This window comes from Mauremys reevesii, linkage group 2, assembly GCF_016161935.1.
Source record: "Mauremys reevesii isolate NIE-2019 linkage group 2, ASM1616193v1, whole genome shotgun sequence".
NCBI classification, from domain to species: domain Eukaryota; kingdom Metazoa; phylum Chordata; order Testudines; family Geoemydidae; genus Mauremys; species Mauremys reevesii.
In genome coordinates, this window is record NC_052624.1 from 155,250,427 (window position 1) to 155,278,029 (window position 27,603).

At 43.2% G+C, this 27,603-nt stretch overlaps 1 protein-coding gene across 5 annotated transcripts in view; it reads right to left on the minus strand.

Moving 5' to 3' along the window:
* The window catches only part of PPP3CC (protein phosphatase 3 catalytic subunit gamma), a 48,053-nt gene extending 24,502 nt beyond the window's left edge, over positions 1–23,551 (minus strand). For 2 of the 5 annotated variants that reach the window (XM_039523571.1, XM_039523567.1), the window contains exons 1-3: positions 23,060–23,316; positions 4,088–4,285; positions 3,665–3,789 (exon numbers count right to left, since the gene is read on the minus strand). In XM_039523571.1, the coding sequence (XP_039379505.1) occupies positions 3,665–3,789; positions 4,088–4,285; positions 23,060–23,111 (375 nt within the window). In that variant the 5' untranslated portion in view covers positions 23,112–23,316. Of the gene's footprint in view, positions 1–3,664; positions 3,790–4,087; positions 4,286–23,059; positions 23,318–23,408 lie in introns of those variants that run through there. The other 3 variants (XM_039523569.1, XM_039523568.1, XM_039523570.1) reach the window with 3 other exon arrangements.
* Positions 23,552–27,603: the final 4,052 nt, after the last annotated feature.

Below are 27,603 nucleotides of genomic sequence, written 5' to 3' on the forward strand. Positions count from 1 at the left end.
GGGTGTGAGTTTAGTGCTGACAGCTCTGGAGACCAGATGCCTCTGTTTATCCCTAGAACAGGTATAAAACCAGCAATAGCAACAATGCCAGCTTCCCTCACAGACTGCTACACAATATGGATCAACAACCCCACTCTGGAGGGACAGAGTTCAGTCTCTAGCTCTTATTCAATCCCGGTCTTCTGCAAAGGCTGCCAAATAAAGAGCTCATTAGACCCAATTGCAATGACAGGTTTAAATGACAGGCACTGAGACCAAACATTTCCTTTTGGAATGAGAAGCCTCCACTTCTGTACAATACAAAAAAGAAATTGTTGCATCTTTATGCTCATTTTAACTATCACCACGGGATGTTGCTTTTAAACTACAACACACAAACAGTGGGGTCCAGAAAGAATTTGGTAAAGATCTCTGAGCTGACCAAACTGACTTTTGGGCATATTTAAATACTCAGCTCATACGCTATAGACAACCACTTTTACCCTAGCCACCCATCAAATATTCATGGCAACACAGGTATCTTCCAGGGGTCACTTGGGTCCCTAACAACTAATACAGTTTGCCTTAACACCTCCTTGGTCCCCAGTTTTGCATCCTGCTTCCTGACTGCATACATCAGGATGCAATTATACAATTACGTTCTATTTCACTCAGTTAAAAGGTCATGATTATCAGCAGCTCTGGGCAGACACTTGATAATATCCCCTCCCAGCATACGGATGCACAAGCTTGTGCCATGACTCACAAAAGGGCCTGTGAATGCCAGCATTCTTCACCTTTATAAACTGGAAAGCACAGCAAAATCTGGATGCCTTACAGCCACCTGAATCTCTGTGATAAAGAGACTGTGCCTGCAAAACTAAGGCACTCAAGTATCTCAGATCACAGCATCCGGCCTTCTGAATCCAGTTACCTCTGAAAATGTTTGCACTGTTTATGTTAGAAACCCCGAAAAAAACATAAAGAACTAGATTAACCACTTGTTAACTAGCCACTTCTTTGCCCACACAGCTGTTATCTAAGCTGTTTGCTGAACTGCTGCCATTTCACTATAGAAACTGGCGCTGCTGCAGTTTATTACACTCCCAAATGGGAATCCCTCTAAACATATAGGCAGCACTGTGCAGTAGGTGGAAAGAAAAGGCACACATCAATAAGCACAAGGGAAGCAAGCCTTCTATATTCTGTTTTATCAGTGACATTTGGATCAGCCCCCGCGTGTACTAATCAAAGCCCACCCTGCTTCGTGAAAGATCAATGCTTGCTCTGTGGGGAAAGAGAATGCTTCATGGCTTTATCTCCCCTGCGGACTCACAGGGAAAGCGGGAGAGGAGGGTCAAGAATGGCATGAAAGGGATTCATGCTGACAGCTTACAAAGAACAGCTGTCCCAAATGTCTCCAAAGACTGAAAGTGTTGGGTTGCTCTACAAAGGACTCCAACTTTTAAGACGTATTAGACTTAAAAAGGGACCAGATCAAGCAAAATTTGACTAACTCAAATTTGCTGCCTTTACTCCGTTATAAAATTTTCTCAGCTCAATCCTCTCCCCAGCAAGACTACTCGGTGATCCATTTTCCTGCCTGCTGCACACACTTCTTCCTAGTTCTGACGCTTTCCCATTTTTAGTCCAAATTGCGCCCACCATCATAGTACTTAAGCACTTACTCCTTAATCTTCCTCCCACATGCTAGACAACTTAGCCTATCTGTGATACGATCCAAGGATCAAAGGCTGGGGGGTGGGAAGCCAGCTCCCCGTCCATGTTCTGTAGAGCGTACACTGTTATGTACACACAACTTTAATTCTCACCTACCAGCTTTAACACCACAAAAGAAATATTCCTCAGATCGCTGACGGATTAAGCTGGCATTCGACAATATCTCTGGAAGGTAAATACATTTAAACACACAACACTGGAGTATGCACAAACCAAACTGTTTAAGGAGGAATAGCATGAAACTCCTGTCATTCCTTCTCCCTTCCAGAAATAATACACAAAGGCACCAGTGCCAGCACTACAGAAATCCTATTGGCTGAACATTAGAAATGCAACCTCTCAAGCATCAATGTGTCCACTATCCCAGTAACTGCTCAGTGTCTCATCTTGGCTTAAAGTCAATATGTAGGAGCACAGAAGTATTAGGATGGAAGGAGGCCAGGCATCTGCCAAAACACAATCAGTCAGTGGTACCCCACTAAATACTCTGGTAGTAAATATCCTTCAAAGAACTATTTACACTAAATACCCTTATTGCTGCCTTTGGTAGTCCCACACTTGTATTTTAACTCATCTCTGCAAACAGAAATTCTGCTTGAGTTCCAATAGGTCAAGTCTTCATTACCTTTGTTCTCATATCTGACATTAACTGAAATTGCTATGCAGCACCTTATTCTATTACCTTTAGAAGCAAGACCCACAAGCCCTGGCATCATTAGTTTGACCATCTTATGCCCTCTGATAGTCTCAAATGTCACTTGTTATGCTGCATCTGTACCTAGAATAAGCACTCCTCTAGTAGTCAACTCCACTTTCATGCAAAGTGAGATAGCATCTGCAGGGTCTGTGGGATTTACTAGTAACTCTTCCACATGGAGAAAAGTCCCAACCACCTCCTGACACGACTACTATGTGCTTGTTCAGTTACCAGGAACTATTCAGAGAGCTAGTAGCTAACTGTTACTGATCTAAGTCAATTAATCTGTCCTTTAAGACCAACAGTTCTCAACTTTGCCTAGCTGCAATACCACATGATCAGTGAACGGAGTCACAAAGCCACAAAATCCTGGTGTGATGACTGACATTACACTGACAAAGCATGTAGCTACAACATAGTTAGGTATGTAGTCAGAGGACACTGCGCTGTGATTATTGTGTGGCTCATTTGGGCCAATGTTCTGGGTGAAATTCCACCCTCTAACTCCAGCCTTCTACATTCATGCAACACTAAATACTTCAGGGGCCAATAGGTAGATATGATCTCTTCTTCCTCTGCTAGGAAACTCACTGCTCCCTTGTGTATTATGGGCCATATGAAGAGTGCTCCTGTGATCAACCCTCCCTCTTGCTCTGCTCACAATCAGAACAGCCACATGTGAAATTAAAGCTACAGACTCAGAATCAAGAGTTTAGACCAGGGATTGGCAACCCTGGCGGGCCGATCGTGGCTCCCACTGGCTGCGGTTCAATGCTCCAGGCCAATGGGGGCGGCGGGAAGCGGCACAGGCCGAGGGATGTGCTAGCCGCCGCTTGCCGCCGCCCCTATTGGCCTGGAGCAGCGAACCGCGGCCAGAGAGAGCCGCAATCCGCCAAACCTGTGGATGCGGCAGGTAAACAAACCAGTCCAGCCCGCCAGGGTGGTTACCCTGGTGAGCCGCATGCCAAAGGTTGCCAATCCCTGGTTTAGACATTAGCCCTGCCACAGTTGTTTTCCTGTCTCTACATATTGAGGGCACAACTTTCAACTTGCCTCAAAAATAATGTCCCATTGGTTAATAAAACGCTTCTAACAAATCGCACTGCAAGTAGATGACCTATAAGCAACGTGCCTTCCTCATATGCAGAAGCATACTAGAACTTAAAAAGGGTACAAGAGACAAATATTTGTTAGGCTTAGTTCAGTCTTTAACATGGTAATCCTCAAAGGCACAGGTTTATTTGTCACCTCTATACTGAAGTAGCCTCTGTCCACGTAGTCTCCCAGGAAGAGGTAGCGGGTGTTATTGGGTGATCCTCCAACTTCAAACAACTTCATCAGGTCAAAGAACTGCCCGTGAATGTCACCACACACTAAGGGAGGAAGAACAGCAAAAAAGGGAATTACATGCTAAGAGGAGAAAGGTCATGGCAGCAACAGGGAGCATGGCTTCACTTTTACCTAAGCTACTGTTGCATTATATCTAGCTTCTGTGAAAACTTTATCTATGCTACCAAAAAGCTCCCTCTTCTGGGAGTAAAGGCAATTTTAAAACCCCACTGTCTGAACAATGATGGAAAGAACACGCAGCAGCAGATCTGCTATTTTTGGCAGCTTGCGATTCTAAACAGCTCTTATATGTGACTTCAGCTTCAGAAAGCTTTCTCTGACCTGTGATTGGAGCCTCTACTTCAATCATTGTCTTCTCATGCCTCAGAATGGCAGCCCCATCATTGATTATCTTCAATGCTGCATCCTCTTCTAGCCGCCCTTCCTTCACCAAGTGGCTTTTCAAGACATCAAGCCTGGGTTTTCCATCCTCAAACACTTCCTTCAGTGTGAGCCGCTGCGTGGGAGGAAATGGGACAGCTAGAAAACAGAAGCAAAGGCATTAGCAATGTGTCTCTTTAAAGGGACTCATACTCACATTTCAGCATTAGACTTCCGTCCAGCACTCAGACATGAACCGTCACAAGCATCTGTTTCAATACAGATTTGTCTTCTCAAATGCAACAATATCAAAGTTATGCTTCCAACCCAGTTAACAGGCAGCCTCACATTAAAAATCACCATATACAGCCATGCAAAATATTATGTGTATCTGTGGCAGGTGAAAGGGGTGCAAAACTACAGTTGATGTGGGACTAAAGCACTTCCTGACTTCAGTGAGGGAAACCACTGCCATAAAACTGTTGTAGAAGGGATAGGTTATGGGTGCAAATATTGTATACTAGCAGAATAACTAACCAAACATACTTGATTGCTGTTCTCTATGAACAAGTGTTGGTTATCTGGAGCTTAGGGGATGAGCACTAGTGCTTGTGGCTCAATTTGCGTAGCTTATCAGGAAGTTGCTTTCACCATTACAATAACCTTGCACTTTATTCAGCACATGCACTATTTTAAGTGTGACCCATACAGGCTCAGCTCTGGGTAGCACTTGGCTAATCATGTCGATACCCTGTATTCATTTATTGTACATATTCTAAGGCACCCATCACTTCAGTATCTAAGCATACCTTTGAGATACACCATGTTAAAGAAGGTGACACGTCAAAAGCCACTATACTTTCATGAAAGAGAATTGTGTTATTTGTTAGAGGCTTCCAGCAGAAGGGAAGTATTTGAAATTAGGAAGAAAAATTTCTAATGATTTGTTAGAGGTGATCAAATTAAGATTCCTCCTTGCCACCTCTCAGGTCAGGATAAATTAAAAAAAAAAAAAAAACAAAAAACAAGTGACCCTTGGCACAGTATTTCAAGGATACGGTGTTTCTATTTCTGAAAAATGACCTCCAGAAAGACTGAATGCTGTGGGTGCTCTCAAAATAGCAAGAAAGGGAGACTAAAGGTAAAATCCTGTCAAGCAGATGTAAAAGCATGTCCCCTAACTAAACGTGGTGCCAACATACAACGTGACTTGCTTGTAGCTATTTGCCTCTCATTACAAAGATGTGGTGTAGAGATGATCTTGGGCCCTGAATCCATTTCCTTTTAGAAACATCTTAAATAACCATGTATCTTTTCAACCATCTAGCTTCGGCTTTTCTCCTACAGCCCTCATCACTGCAGTATCTAAACGCTCAAGATAAAGCATTACTAGGAAACACTCCACAGGGAACAATTCTGCATTGGGAAGAGGCGCTAGGGTACAGATATATTAGGAGGAATTCTACTTCTAGGGATTCCCCTGGGACACCGCACACTACTGTGAGCATAAATTGACAGGAAAAAACCCTTAACTGGTCAGGGAAAATTCCTGTGGTGCACGTACTGTTTATGCGGATCCCTCATCGGCTGTGACATAGGGGACAGTGCCATAGTGCACATCTCTGTAGAGACTGTGGTAGCACTGCTCTCTACAAGAAGTTGGGGACTGCCCCTGGAATCCTGATGGCACAAAAGTGGCTTAAAGACCCCTTAGTCACTCCCACCCCTGGATGTGCCTGCATGGCTTGCATCTCCAAGCGTCACAGCATACAATCCCAACTCTGACTAGATAAGGTATCAGATCTTTCCCATCTCCAACTTCAATATTATGACCATGTGCTGGGAAAATGGATTTGCTCTTAACTCTAAACCAGAGGCAACACAAAAATATTACTGAAATGCAAATCAAGTTGATATCCAATCTCCAAAGACAGACATTCAATATGCCAAACTGTTGAATTTATAGGCATGGTAAGGTTGCTTATCAAACAATATGGTGACTAACAGGAATGTAACTGATTTCTCTTAAGTGCAAATACAGTAGCTCCTTCTGACTGGTCTCCACTTACGATGGAAGTGGAGATAAGCCTTGAGTGAAAACCCACTAAATCAACCGCAAATCGCTCTCCCATTGACTCCAGTACTCCACCAGAATGGGAAGAGTAAGGGGAGTCGACAGGATAGCATCTCCTCTTGACATAGCATAGTGGGGACCCTGCGAACTTGAGTTACGCTACTAACGTAACTCAAATTGTGTAGTTTAGATTGACTTCCACCCACAGTGTAGACCTGCCCTTAGTTTGGAAACCCACGGGCAGAGAGAAAGACAGCAAGTTTGTACCAGAGGGTATGTCTACACTGCAATTAAAATCCTGCGGCTGGTCTCTGCCAGCTGACTCTGTCTAAGGGGCTATCTAATTGCAGCACAGACGTTCAGGCTGGGGCCAGAGCCAAGGCTCTGGGACTCCTAGCCTGAGCCCTGCAAGCCCGAGTCAACTGGCATGGGCCAGCCAAGTGTGTATAATTGCAGGGTAGGCATATCCAGAGTGTCTTAAAAGCCAAACATTATTTTCCAAATAACGTGGAATGTAGGACAGAAGGAGAACAAGACTGGATGTAATGAAAGGAGACCCAGTCCAGCACTCCGTGACTGGAATAATGTGACACGACTTTACTCACTGTCAGAAAGAAACTGCAGGATTTGGCAGCTGGGTAGGCTTGGACACAGGGGAAAGAAGGAAGGAAGGAGAGGGACACCAATGAGTGGATTACAAATCTGTGTACAGCACCCCGCACACTAGGGCCCCATCCTGATTGATCAGTTACAGTAGTGTCTGAAAGCTCTAATCATATTAAAAAGTTAATTCTTGTATGGAACTCCACATATGTCCTACAACCTACTAGCTCCGCCTTATGGCAGGCTCATAGAATTTGAAAGTAAAATGACTCGTAAGGGAAAGAAGAAAATACAGGGTAAATCAGGAATTATTTTATGTAGCCAATATACCACGTGACTGCTTTCTCAAGTCTTCAAGATGGTCAGTAACTCTAACATCACCCTAACCATTTAAAGCTCTTAAGAAAAAGTCAGACCACAGAATTTAGCATAGCATGTTTAATGAAAAAGGTATGTGACCACAGAAGAGGCAGTGCCCATCCACAATTCAGAAACAATCCAGGAAAAACTTATGGCAAATTCTGCCTTGCCATTTCTCAGGAGTCTTAGTAAGTAGAGTCTTATGCAAGATAAAATGAGGATTATTTGTGCCAATACATTGATGTGAGCAGCCAAGAACTTTTATGTAAGTTTTGCTGCTATCTTTATGTGACTGTGAACTCACAGATGAAATCAGATATCCATGATCAACTTCTTTTCTGCTCTGCCAATTTGTCCACCACTCTGCAGTGACCCTAGAGGAATGGGTGCTGCATACATACACCAAGGAGGACAATTTGCGCCAATTACTACTGCATCTCCTACTGTATATGGGAATATACTCCTCACTTCACTTCCTACAGACCAAGTCAAAAACAGTGTTCTCTGTTCTTTAAGCCAGTACTGTAGTAAGGTGCTGGAATAGTAGTTAAGCATGTTGTGATACCTGGAGAGGATCAAATATGCCAGAGTCCACAAGGAGGACAGATGAAAAATCCTCCCAGCTAGACAGAGGGGTCAAGATCGGAGGCTCTAACAAAACCAAAACCCACCCAATATTATTAAGCAATGATTATGTCTCCTGCACACAGTACGTGATAAGGATGAGCACTTAAGTAATCAGTGTTGCCAAAGCAAATAATCCTGTTAGCCAGCATAACTTGTATAAAGGCTTTAATCAACTCAGTGCAAGTAATTATCCCATGTACTAATTTTCACCTTTATAGATGTTTGCCCTCATTTGTACTCAACCCCATTGAAATGGTCAATACTGTAAGAAGATGCTGTGGAGGAAGTTTCTTTTCAATCCTACCTTTAGTTTGCAAAGGGTACGGACTGCTTCATCTAGTGGTTAGATCAAGAGGCTGGGAGCTACAAGAGCTAGGCACAAGCCCTGGCTCTGCCATCATCTCACACCATGGAGCTCTACATTTCTCTCTGGGCCTCATCCTCCCTCATCTGTAAAAGGTGTAAATACTTACCTACCTCACTGGGGAATGAGAAGGATCGTTACAGACTGTCAAAGTACTCTGAAGATGAAGAGTACTAAATTGATCTGACACGAGGCTCTCAAGACACCACCCATAAATACTAAGTTTAAGAAAGTTCAAAGAGGGTGAAATGTGCACATAACATTGAACTTCTCATGATCATTCACTAAGATCCTCATGCCCACTCCTTTTGTTTACCATCATGTCCTGTGTCAAATCTAATTTAGACTACAAAATCCTTGTGGCAGGAGCTTATGATTTTGCAAACACCATACACACCCAGTATAATGAGTAATATATTAGAATTCATGGTTAGCAAAACAGCACACATTTTATACCAAGTGCCATGCAATGACAAAGGGACACAAGCACACGTGAACTTTGAGATGTAAACATCCATGATCTAAAATGGATTAAGGGGTCAGTCGTGTTTCAAGGAGTTCAGTAAAAGAAAGAGGATGACAATATCCGTGCCACACTGCAGTGCAAGAATGGATGTTTGGTTAAATTAACATGCTCTATATTTACAAGTCCAGGTGTACACACCAACTGTAGGTATTCTTAGCCTGCAAACTAAGAGGCTGAATATGGCAAAAGGCTATTTACAGAATGACAACCTGACAAAAAGCCACTTTGCTGAAACACTGCAAAACCAGATATCAGGCAGCTCAAGTGTGGAACCAACTCACCTACAAAAAAGTCACTCTGCCACTGTCAAATCTCCATGCTCCTTTACGTAGAAGGCCTGCACTTTTTCTATATTACGGTTTAAAATGTTCATAATACTGTTACAGCTGCACTAATGCTACACATCTATTAAACATGGTAATAGTCTTCTCGAGCATAGACTGGGTTAGGCAATGCAATCTGTAGCATAGTTTTATAACACTGTGGTTAATGTGTTCATAAAAAAATGCTTATCACTGGTCAAAGAAATCATGCTAGTAACAAATGTTAAACAAGATCAGAGTTTAGTAATCCACACCTTCAAAAAGAACAGAAAATGGAAACAAAATCTCTCATATTACCATTACTCTGACAATTGTACAAAATAACAACCAATACTCATTACTGAAAAAGGAATAATAAGTATTTGCCTAAAACGATGGTTGGTACAGACTAATTTGTTCCCAAGCCCTCCATTAATGGTTCTGATGGACAGAACCAGACAGAGAAGACAGATTTTACATTTCAAACCCTCCAAGTCTTCCAGCCAAAAGCAGCAGTTTAGGATTAAAATGACAGTATTGCTCAGCAGTGAACATCAGAGAGATTATGCTGCAAGTCTTGAACCCAATATGGAAGCATACCTGAAAAGTCATTCACTTCAATGGGCTCCTTCTCCTGTCTGCTTCTAGTCAGATGGGTGGAGGAATTACAGTTGGTTAGTTCAACAGATGGCTAAAAGCCTCCTTGGGAGGGGGGAAGAGGCATTTCAAGCATTCTGAAGGAACAGTTAACACAGTTCTGATAAGAATCATACCTTTCAGATAGGGTTTCACCTTGGTACAAGTCACAGTAGATTTTGGCTAGACTGTCATTTCTACACTCAGACAAAGGTTAGCTTGAAAGAGCCTCCTTTAGATCAATCTAAATAGATTTAGATACTAACAGCTTCCAAATATTTCACACTTTCCACCACTTTGCAACTAGACATCTAAAATGTTTGACCATCAGCTAACAGTCTGACAATTCATAACAGATGTCCACCTGTCACAGAGGTCTAATCATTGCCAAGATCAGACCCAGATGCCCAAGGTAGGAACATTCACAATAAAAATACTGCACTGGATTCAGTTCTGTAAAACCTTTCAAAAGGTTACAAGAAACTCTCTCCAGTGTTAAATTATGAATAGCATGAATGTCAGGTCTCTGGCATTTTCTATTACAAAATATTGCAATCCTATATTTCCTGAGATCTTCTCTTTTTGTCCATTTGTAACCTAACATTCTTCTACTCAATGGAGCTGATTGCATATTTTTAGGGTTCAAACAGACTATTGCTTCACAGTCAATTGACTCAATCTGAACAAATCCACCTGGTTCAGTGATGAAAGGTAACAAGTGTGCCATTCTGTGCTCACAGAAGGTTAAAGCTTCAGCAATGCGCAAAGCTGTAACAGTAATTAACAGGGAACAAATACTTGGATCACAAGAATGGATGGCATCTTTATACAGCCACAGCAATAGTCTAGTCCATCTGTTTTACTATTTCTCTTTATTCCATGGCACCATAACATCTTCCTACAGCCTGTGTTACGCTGCAAACTTCCATCACCACACACATGCTGAATTTACTAATTTACTCTTCTATAGCACCTTTCATCCCAAGACCTTACAGCATTTTAGAAACAGTTCAAACCAAGTACATAACTGAGAGATAGGAAATGAACAGGCATAGTGAATACTGCATCCAAGTTAAACTGCAAGGGGAATGATAGGTAGGCAGCATGTAATCCCTCCAGATGGAATTTGGGCAGAACTCTTGGGTTGATATCTTTAAGACACACGAAAAGAGTGCTATGGAATTTTTAACAAGTCATCAGTACCTCAGTTTTTACACCCCAGCTAATAGCAGCTCCAGCAGTTCCTTGGTGCTAGAATACAAATAAATAATATATTGTCCTTAGCAATATGCTGGGGCATTGGGCCTATACTGACTCAGAAGAAAGAATACCACATATTAAATCTTCAACACAAGCTTCCCGCAGCACCTAGGACCAACCCAACCCTGCTTCACCTGCAAGATCTGACAGAACCACTATGCAAAGTTTAAAGGTGGAAATTTGCGGAGTTGGGGCGGGGGGGGGAAATCACATTTAAAACTAGAGGCTGTAAAGTGGAAGAGACCTAGCATGAAGTTTTCTTTACAACCAGAGCTGTAAACATTAATAGCAGGCAGAGGCTTGCCATAATATTAAAAAAAAACTATTCCTATAATATGGATAACTGCTATAGGTGTACAATCTAAACAGGAAACCAAGTTAGGTTTCTTAAGTTTTCCCCAGACCGATACCACAAATGGGTTGAACCCAGTCTGACCTTTAACATTTAAGTAAATTCATCAAATTCAAACCTGCTGTTAGTTCCCCAATATATTTATAGCTAGAGTTTTCTTCTTGAAATGATCCTCTGCACAAATCTCTGGTCACACAACCCCAGGATCTCTTCATTCCTAGAGCCCCATTTTGAGCTATGTGATGTTCCCTCGGACTAAGGTGAAGTTAAGCATCTGCAGGAACAGATCTGTGTTTCATCCTAACTTTCTGAAGCATGGACCAACCGAGACAAATAATCTTTGCCATTATTCAGTTTAAAGCAACTCTGGCACAAGTAGGGATATTGATGTGCCTCAGCAGAATTACCACTTCAGCTAAATAAGCACCATGGAAACTAAATAATCACAACATGAAGCAAAGAACAGCTCCTCTAACCTGTTACCTACCCCAGAATATAACTTGCTCCATTAATGTTTGATCCTATTAATCCAAACTCAATTTATGCCTTGCTTGGGCAGGCCACTTAATAAAACGAGCATCTACCTTGCAGGGTTGTCACAATCGCTATATAAATGCTTATTATTACACCACTTCATTGCTCTTTGTTCCTAACCCCCTAAACTTCTGCAGATTCTTGTATCTCCCCTGTAGATTGTAATTTTCCTTTTCTGGTATGAATGTGGTGCCTGAATTTCAGAACATCCACAAATCCAGCTGAAGCGGACAAGAGCTAAAAGTTCTCAGCACCTTGAAAGTTAGGCCAATTGTCATCATGTGGGTATTTACTGTTTCAGACAGCCAAGGTGCCTATGACAGTCCCTTGATTCACTTTCAATGTCCCTATTAACGATGATATGCTGAATTTCAGACTCTGGATCTCTTACCCTCCTTCCCTGTTTTTACAGCATACTTCATTTTTTAAATGAATACTGACTACCCCAAATAGATTAGGAGTGTTTAAGCACCTGATTTCCTAGGATAATTTTTAGGGCTCACCAGAAATTTTGATCTAATATGAAACTGGTCTAAGACAGCTGTATTTTCTGAATGAAAATTAATCCTTTCTATGGAACAGATTCAGAAAGCTTACTCTACCCTTCATACTGAACCAGATCATTTCTTCTGAAATTAAGATAAAAACAGTTGCCTATAATAAATCCTAAACACTCTACATAATATTTTAAAAAATCATTCATACTAAAGTTGAACAATTTTCTCCATGGGGAAAGAGGGAAACACAGTAAGTTATCACAATACTAGATTCAAGTCACACAGATATACCATTGAACTGAAATGTTCCCTTTAGAAATAAGAACCTGAAGTCTCACCACTACATCACTTAACTGCATTCCAGTAAGGGAGCAATGCTCAACCTCTGAGGACAAGTTCGTCTTTCTGTTCCAACAGCGTAACAGAATTTGGCCTTAAATGGCTATTTATAAGCCACATGCATCTAATTCCAATAATCAAGTTACACTTTCATGTTTCAAAATGCAAAGAAACATGCCAAGAGTGTAATCACTTTTAAAGCTCCTTTTGAAAGTGGACCCTACAGCCCTTCCCACCCTGTGGCAGGACCTACTGGTAAATACAAGGTGGTTAAAAAATAAAAGCCAACTAAATCTGAGTCCACAAGAACAGTTTGGAAGCAATATACAACACAGCCTAACCTTCCAGCTACTGCTCTGAAGCCACCTCGGCAACTAGAAACTTCTGCTGGCACATGATTGTCAGTGAGGGGTGAGATTTCCCCCCGACACACACACTACATTTTTATTTTGGCAAATGCCCTCAAGTAGATGCAATTAAGTGCTTTAGCCAAGATAAACTGCATCTACACTGAGGACGTTTGTTGGTATAGCTATGCTGGGAAAACTTTTCCAATGCACACTAAGTCTAAAACAGTGCAGAACTCTGCCATTTCTCACCTCTCAGTTTAATGGAATTTGTTATAAAACTCTCCGCACACACAGAGGGGCATGTTGCTCCCCTTTTCTATGGTTTCACAAGAGTGCCACGAGATTTAATAATAATAATAAAATAATAATAATAATAATAGGAGATATACCAATCTCCTAGAACTGGAAGGTACCTTGAAAGGTCATCGAGTCAAGCCCCCTGCCTTCACTAGCAGGACCAAGTACCGATTTTTGCCCCAGATCCCTACATGGCCCCCTCAGAGACTGAACTCACAACCCTGCTCAAACCACTGAGCTATCTCCCCCTCCCCCCCGCAGGAGTACTAATTAAATCAGAGGCAACTTAAGACTGCCGCTATGCATCAGCCACCCAACTCATAGCAAGAAGAGCAGTTACAAAACTTTCATTATGTAAATTAACTCTTCATGCATGGATTCATTTCCTGCCAATGGGATTTCCCAGCAAACCAAGCTGAACATCTCGGCTGCAGCTGAGACCCTAATTCATGACATGTGTTTTCTGGGAAGCCCAGCAGTGCTAGCCTTCTACTGCAGAAGCCCTATTTTACTTCAGTTTCTGCAAGACAGTTACAAAAATTTATCCACTGGTACATTAATCTATTTGCCCACCTTTCCCATTGATGATTAAGACACCATATTCTACTTGCCTGGGAAAGCTGAGTTTAGTTTTAAAGTGTCTGCATTACTATGCAATGGTTCCAGCTCCTAATGAGCCAAAGCTGAGTGACTGATCTGCTGTCTTTGGTTTGTCTTGGATTTTAAGCTTGTTGGGGCAGGGACCATGACTTACTCTGTTCTGACTCAGTACTCTGATGGCTCAGTAACATAAGGAGTTTGAACTGCAATCTCATACTGCTAGCTGCCATAGAGAAAGGAGAGCAGATAAGCCCTGAAAAATCTTTGAGACACTGAAGCTCTACAGACTTTTCAGCGGTTAAAAATACACATATTACTATGAAACAATCACTCAACAGTATGCCACCCAGCATCAGATTTGTCATCTTCCTTTCATCAGCTCCATCAGATTGGATGATTTCCTCAGCTGACTTGAGAGGGTCATCACTAAGCTTGGGGAAAAAAAAAAAGCATGAGGTCCACAGCAAACAGCTGCAGCTACTTAAAAAAGTGAGCTAACCAAAGGAGAGGAGGGGATTCCTAGATGTCAGCAGACAGGGAAATTCGCCACCTGTTTTCACAAGGTTAGCAAGCTGACAGCTAGTCCACTAATAGATCATTAATACAAAAACAGTAGGGTCTTTGTGTCAAAGACAAATTCCCCACCTGCTGGTAAAAGTAAATCTGATGCTACCAGCAGCATGCAGGGGGAGGTTGAGGGGTTGGCTCTAGTTTTAAACCTACTTTAAGTGAACATGATTTTGTACATAGTGTATTTTTAAGATCAGACTCAAGCCAGCTTTGTAGGCATAAGCTGACCTGTTCCACATGGGAAACCTAAACAAAGTAACGTCCACAAACACATTCATCGGATTCCACTGCTAACTGTGACACAGACATGCAGAGCCCAGCCAGTAGGCCTTTGACCAAAGTGTTGCATTATACTGAGCAAGAGTCGATCACTACCAGTAGAAAAGATTTCAATTACTTGCATTATCGACTGCAGAAAAGTTACCAAGTCTCACGGTCATAATCGTGGATGCCTCAATTTTTCTCCCTTCCAATACTCACCATATGGCTGAATACTTCAATGTAAGCTCTGTTTACACTTGGATAAGTTCTGGTTACAAACAAATTCTAAATCACTGTATGGCACCTTTACTCCACTGCTTCTGGACAGCTGCACCCAGGCAATGTCTTGTAATCACTGTGACAGTTTGTAGGAAAGATGTTGCAATATACAGTATTATAAAACCTAACCCTCCAGTTAGCCTATATTAGAGCTCAACAGGAGCAGTTCACCTGCAAGCAGCGTATAAAGCTAAGGAGGAGCAAACCCCTGTATAAGAGCACCTAAATTCAATCACCACTTTAAGAGGAGTTATGTTACAATGGGGTGGAATATCAAAAGATTCTTAGATAAGTAAGAAAATCACAGGCTGTGATTTCGTTGCAGAAACAGAAACTTTTCACACACATCACATCATCTTGTAGTTCCCACAAATTTGAGTAGCACCATGATCACATGCATCAGGTCGCAATGCCACTCACTCAAATTTGGTCTGGCTCTCTCTCCATCATGCCATCCACTCACAGAGGTGCAGAGCCACTCACTCAGAGTTGGCCCAGCTGCCCCTCTGTCATGACAGGGTGGGGGTGGGGGTGGGGTGGGGAAGAGGAGAATTAGGTCAACTGAGTGAATGGCACTGCAACCTGGCACACTCACATTTGGCTCTGCACCAAAGCCACAGCTTTAACAAATCGTGGCAACAACTTTTGAACTAAAAAAATCATGACTTTCTTACAGCCTTATTGATAAATAAATTATAAAACCTGGTAAGCACCATAAAATTAATCCTACAGGTATAAACATAGGTAAAAAGTTAAGTCACATTACAGTAATCATTCAAATAAACCTACAACTATCACCAGAAAGAAAATTCTTCTTCATACCTTTATTATAGGCCATGCTCTAGGAAATCTTCAGGTTACAAATTTGAACACTGCAATTTTATAAGATGAATTATCTTACTACTTGTTTTAAAGCCATTTTATGCGTGATCACCATCCCTCGCCTGCTTATGAAATGGAAAGTCTTCTGTAGCTGGCTATGGGAGCGAACACTGCATATCTACCTCACCTGGTCCTGCTCAGCTTGGGGTGGGGGCAGAGGAAGTGTTTCAAAATTTAAGTCTCAGAAACCATCACCATTGCTCTTGCAGAAGCCAGAAGGTATTTACCTCCACCCCCACCCCCCAAAAAAAATCAACAGTGAAGAGCTGGATTTAGATTTCTGGATCTCATAAATAAAACCTAGGAGTCTTACATAAGTAACATACCCAGGCTCATATTACTCAATACACTCACATCTACCTCTGCTACTAATGGGAAAATAGCAAGAACCTATTATAGCTTCATAGCTGGAGATGCTGCTGCTAGAGAAGCCAGTGAGACTTCCTCTTCAGAGATTGGAGGTTTGAAGTTAGGAGTGCAGTCCAGATAGCACAACACTACCACTCTCTGCAAATTAAGTCTTTAAAATAAAAAAAGAGCTGAGCAGGATTGCATTCTCCTATCCCTGCTGGGGTCTGCCACATCAATGTGGACTTCCTTCATGCATCTCATTTTCAACCCCCATCTTCCCAACTCTGTTTTTCATCCTGTCAGCCCATCAGCCATCTAGTCAGAGACTGACCTCCCTGTGGAGCCCACCAATACCATCAAACAGAAATCATTCTGTTCTCCATAAGCTTTCATTGTACTCCTGACCCAGGACTCCAACCCAGTTCAGTACTGCAAGCCAAGAGACCAGTCTTGAAGAAGAGCTTTACAGCTGAGTTTAATATATTAACACTGCTGCTTTCACATAGCCCCCTCCCTTGCTTCAAACTGTTTAATAATGTCTAAACCCATTAACACACTGTACAGTTAGTAAACATACCCGGCATCGCAAGGCAATCTGTACAGAAGCGTAAGGGACTGAACAGGAGATGCCTGAAAACCAATAAAGAGTCGTCAGAGATAAACTCAGACAATTACTGGTCTACAAGCTAATATCTTGAGATTAATGTGTGGCTCTGCCTCCACTGGGACTCCAGGATTTACCTAAATAGCTCTGTTCATCACAAACAGGCCAGCCTTCATTACTATTTTAAGCCGGCACCCTGCCCTACTTCCTGCAGACTCAATTCCTAAGCAAGCAGCCTTCCTTCATTTTCTAACCATAAAACCAGCTAAACACTGAAAATGATATTATAGCTAGAAGTGGTAGATTCAAGTCATGTCTCTCTCTTTTTATTAAATGAAAAATACTAAGCATTTTTATTTCATCAAGATACCTGGCTGATTTGAACTCATTTGTTCTGACTGCTAGAGAATTGGGCTTCTCAGCAGCAGGTACAGACCTTAATATGAAGAACGGAGTTAACCTTTCACAGAAGAATATCCAGATAATAGGAATAGAGAAAAATCACATTATATACAGAGGATTCACAAATTAACAGCAACTCTTGTCATTTACACATGGGATTCCCCCACTCCTTTCCATGTTGTTGCACCATTCTGACACTTCATATGTGGTTCTCCAAAGAAATACAAATGCACCCCAGGCCTTTTATATTTTCACAAAGCCTCATCAATGATTTTCTATCTTTGCTACCACATTTTAGTCTTTGGTAGCAGCACAGACACCTCTGCTAAAATGCAGATAAATCAGAGAATAGCATAATGACAAGAGAGAGCAGTCATATTTTTAGCTACCAAGACCTGGTTTAGGGCACTTGCTCCAGCCAGGTCCATATTATAAAGGTTGCTAGACACATGAACTGGCGGTGCCACTGCTAATATACAGGACTGGGCAGGAGACATTTAATACCAGATGCACATTATAGTTTAATCTTCCACTCTCCCATAAGGTATTAGTCAGAGTACCACAGTCTGCAATGCATTTGATTTCTGTTGCATTTTTTGATGTATCACCACATGATCTGACAGCATTAGCATGAATTCTGCAGCAGACAATCCAAGCCCAGGCTTCAAGCTGTCCCTTCTCAAACCACATCAAATTAAGACCACCTGAGCTAAGACATGTCTGTGGGGCATAAAAGATCAGTTAATAATTAAGGAATATTCAGTGAGATCTCCAGATTTCTATAGCCCTTAATGGCATAGCCATGTCTATGCTCAAGACCTGGAGCCTTGTCCAGATGAGTACTTGCGCAGTGACACCACCTGGCTTTTAGGGATCCCACTGAGGTTTCTTAAGTCAGCTGGCATTGGCACTTTTAGTGTGGTGCTCCCAAGGTTTGAGAAAGCTCCCCTTGTCCCCCAAACAAGTATGCACCCTTTGTCCCTACTTTTAACCACTACCTATAGCTCTTTCCCCCCACCCAGTGTTCCATAAATTAATTCTCAGTCATAATATTACAACATTAGACAAGATAAACCAATCTCACAAAAGAGAACATTAAATATTATGGCAGCTATTATGAAGACCCTCAAACATGTATTTATTTCTTTTAATAAACATTTCCCTGATATTAAGGTCCATCTCTATGCCTCCTTATAAGATTCCCATTCCCAGTGTATGCAGTTTTAGACTAGTATTTGTTTGATATTTTTATCCATGTGTTGTGTTATGAAATAGCTGTACAGCATCTGTGAGTACCTCAGATGGGGGAGAAATATATTCAACTTCAAAATAAGAATACTGTATGTTAACAAGGTATATATTTTAAGACCACAACTTTTTATGAAGTGCAAGGTCTCAAGAACAGTTTTGACTTAGCAAGGTAAAGCAGCAAATTTTCTAGCTTCATCTTGATTCGCCTTGTCACAATCTGAAGGAACAGCAACAAGCTAAATAAGTGGCAGACTAACAGACAACTGCAGCATGAGCTGCAGTGTGTTGAATATCCCTACTTCAGATAAAAGGAAGTGTATATTCACATGCTCTCATGCTGAGAACTGTTAGTCTCTCTATAGGTGTGCCAGATCTCTTTGTTGCTTTTACAGATCCAGACTAACACGGCTACCCCTCTAAATCTGAAGGAACCCCTTCAAAGCCACAGAAAAGCAGAATATATCAAATTAGCATCAACTCTACAGCTCTCACTCAGTGGTAAGGCTCTCATTGAAGTCACTGGAAGTTTTGCCTGAATATGGACTGCATAATCAGACCCCTATACTGCCCTATACTAAGAGTTGCCCATGCCACAAATGATATATAAAACATGGTGTGCACAAAGAGAGCGAGATGAGCCACCTTTTGTGCATTTATATTCCACTCAAAAACTATGCCTCATCTGAGCTGACAAGCATACTGTTAAGGCATCACCTTGACCAGCATGCAGTGTCTTCCATTTCCATAAATACTGAAATCTCCAAGTTTTGGCTACCTCTTATTAGGAGTCCTACTTTCCTAGACTTGCTGTTTACTGTCTTGGCTAACTCCTCAATGGCATGCTGCCATAGGTCTTGAGATCTAACTCACATTTGGAAAATCCAAACCAAGAACTAGACTCCTGAAACAAGAAAGAAAACAGTTTTATCTTGAGAACTAAATGTTCTTATGATAAACTTGTTCGGTGAATGGTCAGAGTTGCAGGTCAAACACTAGCAAAGAAAAGCTGAGGGCTTTTAAACTCACCCCCTCTTATGCTGTTCCCTTAATACAAATAAGATGGGTATGCAGCTCTGAGACTGACAAAGTTTAAGTGTTTGAGAGAGAGGCGCACACAGGGAGTTCTGAAAGGTGATAAACTCAATCTTAACCCGAAAAAACAATTCTTGTTTGTGGGAGACGTCTATCAATGTGGTCTCGACCAAAGCAGGAACTGCTAAATGCTAATCCCAGCATTAGCTATCATTCACTGCATGGCCTTAAGAAAGTCACTTTATTTCTCTGTGCTTCAGTTTCCCCAGCGTAAAACAGTGAATATGCTTCCTTATTTCACAGAAGGATTGCAAATTAGTGGCTACCCAGAAGCACTATACAAGTGTTAAGTATTACATTATAAAGCTATTACGCTGATTACTGAGAAACATGAAACGGTAGTTGTAGCCAAAAGAGAAAATGCTAGATCTTAGCAATTCAGTTCCTCCTAGTGATTAGTCAGGATCCCAACACACTGACATTACTTCTTCCTGAAAAAAGTCACCAAGTTAAGATGAGGCTCTTGTTTCTTTGCCTTGATCTGGCCAAGTGTTTAAATAACCATATCAAGGTTTTTTAAAGAATTCTTCATAAAGACAAACATAAACATAGCTCAGTAGTCAGGTTGCTCTCTCCAGTCCACTTGAGTCATCAGGACTTAACTTTTGATTAAGAAAAAAAAAAAATCAGGATCCCCACTGCAGATAGCTACTCTCACTGTCACCACTACTTTCCAGAGGATTTATTTTACAGCCAAGGGTGATAGTTTATACTTCATGTAGAATGAAATGGAACCGTTACTGTACAACAGACATGTCTGATGGCCTATTTTTACAAGTTACTTCTTTGTAGATCAATGCCCTATTTACCCAGAGGAGCGGTATACAGCATTATTCCCTGACAACATGCTTCACACCTCTGTCCCGGATGATTCACCAATAGGTGTGAGAAGGGAAGTCAGTCCCCATGGTCCACCCAATTCTTAACCTCACTGCTGAGACTGCTAATAAGGAGACTGTAGAGAAATTTTATTTGCACTCCCATTTCAGAGGGCTTACATCTGACTAAAGGTATCACATTCCACCATTCTGAAGTTTTATTGCATGTCATAGGCTTTTGATCTATGCCAAGCCTTTTTAGTTTTTATTTTAAAAAGGCAAAACTACACCTATCTTAATAGCTGAGTGATTTTGCTTCAAGTAACGTCCTGACAGCTTCCACTGAGACCTACTTTTGGCCATGTCTAAACTATTAACTATGTTTGAAAATTAAGATGTTTGGTTAAAACAGACATCACTTGGTTATATGCCAAGCTGCTTAATAGTGATATCTGATGAACCAGAAATACAAGGGGGCCTAACACAGGATTAAAAAACTGAGCTGCTTTAAAATAATAGCTGTAAGTAGACAAACTTGAGGAACTACGTTTCCATTTACTTATGACTGAACATAATTAAGGCTAATGTTTTCACAGCCCTTTGGAAATGTCAGTTTATAAGATAAGCATTATTAAAATATGCAACAGAACAGGAGAGACTTTTTCAATGCAGTGACTGAACAAAATTAGCTCTTATTTCTCTTTAGGTTTAAAATGTAAATACCACAAACAATGCAACCACCTTTTAATAAAAAAATTTTTTTTTCCTTTTAGATGGATGAAATTCCTCCCCAGGCATCCAAAGCCAGTCCAAATAAAGTTCATAGTCTACCTCGGGAATGACATCCATAATCACAGCACTCTATCTATAGGGCAGCCTCCTTATGAGACTATCCCCCAGGCTTCACTACATACTGTCAGCATGCATTTGTGTAGTGAATGATCATACTGTCTCCCTTTAAGCTCCAGTGAATAACTCGCTACATGTGTGTGAGCTCCACCTGGCTGAGGACTAATTATCAAAGGCTATTCCCAAACTCTGGCTTTCTAGATATTATTACACTGCTAGCTAACCCCCAAAGCTACTCTATTAAATGTATTCAATCCAGTGCATCCACAATGTACACGTAATTGTTAATGGGATTTCACAGGGAGTCCAAAGGCTCAGTTACAATGTAAGCTAAGATAGTGTTAATATAGAAGACAGCTGAATTGACAGGACCCTCATTTCTAGCAGCAATATTAAACTAAAATCACAAAAAGAAGACCGAATGTTAAACATCTAAGCAACTCACAGGAACCTCAGGGTCCAGGCTGCCACCCCGTTCCACTCTGTCTATGTATCAAGTAGCAGCTATTAACACCTGAACACAACAAGCAAAAATTCATTTGGGCCCAGGTTAGAGTACCAGATAGAGGTGACAGTGTAAGCACCAAAATGGTCAGTAGAGGCTCCATACATGTGAAATTTGACATATTCCTGTCCATATTTCAGTCCTATAACAAGATGGGTTAAGGGTAGTGTGACTGAATATTGCAATTTAAAAAGAACAGGAGTACTTGTGGCACTTTAGAGACTTACACATTTATTTGAGCATAAGCTTTCGTGGGCTGCAGCCCACTTCATCAGATGCATAGAATGGAACATATAAGAAGAGTATATATATACACACACATACAGAGAAAATGCCATATCAGCTCTAAGAGGCTAATTAATTAAGATGACCTGTTATCAGCAGGAAAATCCATTTGTTAGTCTCTAAAGGTGCCACAATTACTCCTGTTCTTTTTATGAATACAGACTAACACGGCTGCTACTCTGAAACCTATAACAATTTAAGATGCCCAAGTCAGCAGCCTTTGTAACTGTGCAATTGTATAGTAGTGATGGCTGCTGAGCAAAAATGTAAACATATAAAATAGACGTTCTCCAATACATGGGCATGAGAGATGGCATTAGATTAATTAGGGCAGCTAGATCTACATTGTACAAGCTTCCAACTAATCCAGGAACTTCTCAATTAACATTTTGCCCTCCTCTCTATTAACCGCTTCCAACATCATCAGCTCTTTTAAAATAGCATCTACTATGGGAGGTGCCCAGCACAGGGTGCACCAAGCACAGCATGTCAAAACAGGAGGACTTCAGGAAGACACTCAGGTACAGGCAAAAAATGAGGTGCATTGCACATCAGGGGCTCAGGAGGACAAGGGGAAATCTCCACCCTTCTTGGAGCAGAAAGAATATCAGCACTGGCTACTGCTCGGCTCCATAAGTCTGAATGCTCAGACTGGAAACGGGCAAGTGGGGTCGCCCACGTGCCCACACTGCCCCCCACAAGGGGAAGGGGGCACAAACCCCAACTCCCTGATCTCTTCCCCCTCCTTTACCGGTGAAGGAAAAACAGCTCCCCAGCCCGCACCACTCACCCGCCTGCTCCCTCCAGACAGTGACCCGCAAGGCCCCCCCAGCCCCCGCCCGCACACTCGGGGCCCCCTCCCAAGCGCAGTAACCCTCACCCGAGAACCCCCCCCCCCAACGTTGCCCAGCGTCTCCCTCCCCCTAGGGGCCCACACAGCGGGAACTCCCAGGCCCCTCCCCTCTGTACTCACAGCGCGGCAGCCCCCCCAGCCCGGTCCCCCGCCGCCAGAGAACGGGAGGGGCCCCCAGCCCTGCCCCCCGGCAGCGCCCCGGCCCCTCACCCTTCACGATGCGCTCGGTCGTGGGCAGCTTGTTGTGGCCGCGCCCGGTCATGGTGCCGCCTCCCCGCGTCGGCTCCCGGACCGCCCCTCCCCCCGCGGCCTCCCCCGGGGAGCCGGGACTCCGACTGCGGCTGAGCAGGCCCCGCTGACGACGGCGGCAGCGGCGCAGGGATCCGGATCCGCTCGGTGTCCGGGCGGCGGCAGCGGCTCCTCCCGAGCTGTTCTTCTCCCCACCCCCTCCCCGAGCCTACACCGTTAGCGCGCAGGCGCCAACCTGCCTCCACCTCCCGAGGAGAGAACGCGCAGGCGCCAACCCCCTCATTTCCTCTCGTGCGCAGGCGCCACCTACCGTCTCTGTGCTTCTGTACGCGCATGCACCAACTGGTGTTCCTCGCCCCCACTCCCGCCCGGCCCTTTCCTGGCGCACGCGCACTGCCACCACCCGCGCTGATGGTGTCCCGCAGGCGCCTTTAGGAACGGCCCTCCTCCGAGGTCACGTGACCAATCTGCGGGGAACCCTTTCCTTCCCCCCCCACCATCTTGAATGAGCAGTGTTGCTAGGTGATGGGGGTCCGGCCTTGCTTGGGGCCTGCGGCCCAGGGCGGGAGGCAAGCGGCCTGAGCCCAGTCACCAGGGCTAGGAGGGAAGCTCAGAGCCTGATTCACCCCCCATAGAGCAGAGCTCGTGCCCCCTCCTGGAGGCCCAGGGTCTTGCTCCCTGCGCCCACGGGGGTGGTGCTGCCCCCTTTGAGGGCAGAGCTGCAGGGTACCCCTTAACCCAGCCTCATCTTTTCAAATAAGGGACACCCTAAAGGGAAAGGCCTCATACCCAACAGGGGCTGAGGCTCAAAGCATGGCACAGACCACAGGATTTTACATCCTGCAGTGAAACATGGCAGGGAGAGGACACCTCTATACCTCACGCTGCCCCCCCCCCAGCTTTGTGCAGTAGTTTTCCTTTAATAACTTGTATAGGGATTGCACTGTACAGAGGATGCTGCCTCTGCCTCCACCCAACCAGCAACGTTACATGCTAATACACATTGCCTCCTCTCCACCCTAGAAATAAGAGGCTGCAGTACAGTACAGTCAGAGCCATCATCCCTTTCCACAGGGCTTTAGCTAGCCTGTCAAAAGCCAAAAAGACATCACACACTCAGAACACAGGGCTCCATTAACCTGACAGTGTATTTGAATGGTGTGCATTTAATAAAACAAGAATATTAAGCTCACCTTTAAACAGGAAAAAGGGAATTGCAAGTACTTGCGTACAGGCAGAGTACGAGACTGACAAATTTAGAGATAAAGGATAGGTAGCAGTGACTGAACCCAGAAGCTTGAGAATTATTGGTAAACGGGTATCCATCTTTAGAGAAAACTTTAAAAATGGCTCATTGAAACAGTTGGAAAAAAGGCATTTTAAATTAGCAAAAAATAGGGGTTAACTGTAGCAAAAATTTCTGGGATTTAAACTGAGCCAATAGTCTGAGGTACAGAGTTACAGACAGAAAAAATGGGTGCACGTGTAACCATGATTTGAAAACAGTCAAGCAGCTCTGGTCTATGCCCAACAGAGCCAAGTTAATACTGAAGAAACCTTACTGATCAACGTCCAGATGAGCATACTTGATTCCTCACCTCAAACATTGCATTAGGAGGACAGCAGTAAGTCACAGTTGTCCCAAAATTATTGTTCAGGGTTATTTATTGTAAGAGCAGCCAGGATGGTTCAAGGTTTGTTTAAACCTAGTGGGAAACAGTTGTTTTTAAATAAATATTTTATCGCTTTCAAAGAAAGTGGTTACAACCAGACTACTGCAGTTTGAGGCTAAGGTACAAGAGAATGGGACATTGAGTCGAAACTGACTGTTCATTTTAAAAAAATAAAGCAGCAAGAATGACACAGGCACCACTGGCCCAGACTCGCTTCATGTGAACTAGAGTGAAATCCACCAGGCATCCCGAAGCCCCCTAGGGGACTCTAAAGTCCTAATAGGCCATTAGCTTGCTGCACAAAGACAATATTTTGAATGGACATATTATAAGAAGGTGAACACTTAGAAAGTGAAAATGTGAGAAAGGGGCACCACAAACCAAAGTATCCAACAGATCAAATGATGCATATGAGTGGGCATCAGCGCCATCTTCTGTTTAAAACGCAGCACTGCACTTAAAGCCAGCGTCCGCCCAAGCAGGGTAATCAGATGTAGATGGAAAAGTCATATTACATCATCCAATGCAGCCCAGCCTTCTAATGTAGGATTGCTCCGTCCAGCCCACCCCCAACTTCCCTCACTCCCCAGTCTAGTTTTAAACATCTGAAGTAATGAAGCTTCAGTCTCTTCCCTAGGGAAACTATTCTGCAGCCTAAACAGATCTCACCGCAGGGAAGTTCTTTAATATTCAGGCTATATACTGCCTTTAATCAGAATCCAATACTGCACAGAGCACACTTCCAATTCTCTTTCATTACAGAATAGATTTTAATTTATGGAATTTTACAAATAAACTTTACAGTTCACAAGACATAAGTTATGTTCTTTGTTTCAACAAGTGTTTCAACAAGTATTTCTTAGAACACCTGAGATATTAAAATACTGAGATGGAACTTGAGTTGCTAATCAGAGGTGTAAAGGGAAATATAAATAAAAACACTCACAAGCTCAGCTTTATGTCAATTTCTTTTCTCTGCCCCCCCTCCGGTTTGTACCATCCTGTACAAATGAGAGACAGGAGCCTCTCCCAGGCACCCCTTTTAATTAACACTTTGGTTGCCTACCTCCCCCAGCTACACATGTAGAGAATGTTTTTAGAGGGTTTCATAGGTAACTCTCTAAAAGGAGCTCCATTCCTATGAAGGTCTTTGCTCCCCCTGCAATTCAACCACATTTCCAGCCTGCAAATTTCTTGAAGTTAGCTCCCAAGAACACCTTGACAGGAAACTAGAGAAAAGGACTCAGGATTTTCTATCATCTTCAAGGTCTTGGAACAGCCCAGAGGAAATTACACATCAGTTCTTCTAGACTTTCCTACCACCTGGAGCACAGCTTAGTTTCTAGTTTTGGTTTGTTACTAAGTATGATTTGGGGAGGGGGGGGGGGGGCGTTGTTCCAGGAGAGGGGCAGATTTCCCAGATGCTGGCAGTGTAATGCCTCCTCTCCGTGTACCACTGAACCATCCTTGCTAGAGAGAGCTCTGGCACTATGAAAAAGCTAAGCCATCTTCTCCCTTTTGGAATGCACTAGATCAGTGCTTCTCAAAGTTGGGCCACCGCTTGTTCAGGGAAAGCCCTGGCGGTCCAGGCCAGTTAGTTTACCTGCCATGTCCGCAGCTTCGGGCGATCGCGGCTCCCACTGGTTCACCGCTCCAGGCCAATGGGGTGTGGGACGCGGCGCTGGATGAGGGACGTGCTGGCTGCCCTTCCCTTTGCCCCTATTGGCCTGGAGCAGCGAACCGCAGCCAGTGGGAGCCGCGATCGGCCGAACCTGCAGACGCAGCAGGTAAACAAACCATCTCGGACCACCAGGGTCTTTCCCTGAACAAGCGGCGGACTGGCTTTGAGAAGCACTGCACTAGATGGCATGTGCTTTCTAAATACTTTCTTGAGAGAGAATTGGCAGCCCAGACCTCTCCCCTTAAGACAGGGTTTAATCTCTCACTCTCAGACACTACTTAATTCAGATACAACGCTGCAGCTCTCCTACCAGTAGTAGTGCATGCTTTTTGATCACAGGCAGTTTCCCTCTCAAGTACTGTTCCCAGAAGCTGGCCTCCTCACTATTACAATGAGAACTTCTCCTGGTCAGCTGCTGATGACAGATGCTGGCCTGACCAAAAATTTTCCCATGTGACTCACACAAGAGTGCCATCCTATTCCATTCACCTCTCAACAGGGCAGCAGGAATCCCACAATGATGGTTTTCCCAGGGGAAAGGAGATGGTTCTTCTGCTTTCCAAAGGCCCCTGTTCTAGTCTTTTTATCAACATGTCAAGGAAGGGTTTGGTGAAATGGAGTTGGCAAAGTTTGGGTGAACCCATATCAAGCATTCGTAGGTGAAGCACCATAAAAAGATGGTGTAAACTAACTAGGGTTTAGGACTGGGCCATAAACAGCAAGAATGGCGTGGGGCAAAGACTTTCTCCTGGCTGTGGAGGAAGACAGCATGCCAGCTACCCAAGATACAGGCAGTAAACATGAGATACTACTGACGACAAGGCTGCGGTCCTTTGCCCAAGTTGACAGAGCTGCTCTGAATCTGTTTTTAAAGTAGGATGGCCCAGTAGGCTATTATGGATAATTGGTCATGTGAACAAAAGTCTGTATTGCACAGGTACTACAGGATTCTATACTGTTCAACGTGTTTACAAGGACACTAGGAGTGCTACGAAGGAGACAGGGACTATGGTTGCTGCCATATGTAAATGACACCCAGCTGTATCTCTCCATTAGGGCCAATCATGCTAGTGCAATGGAACAGATGACTGACAGCTACAGGAGACTGGGGTTTGATGTCCAGTCTTTGTTGAGCTAGTTAAAGTTCAGCA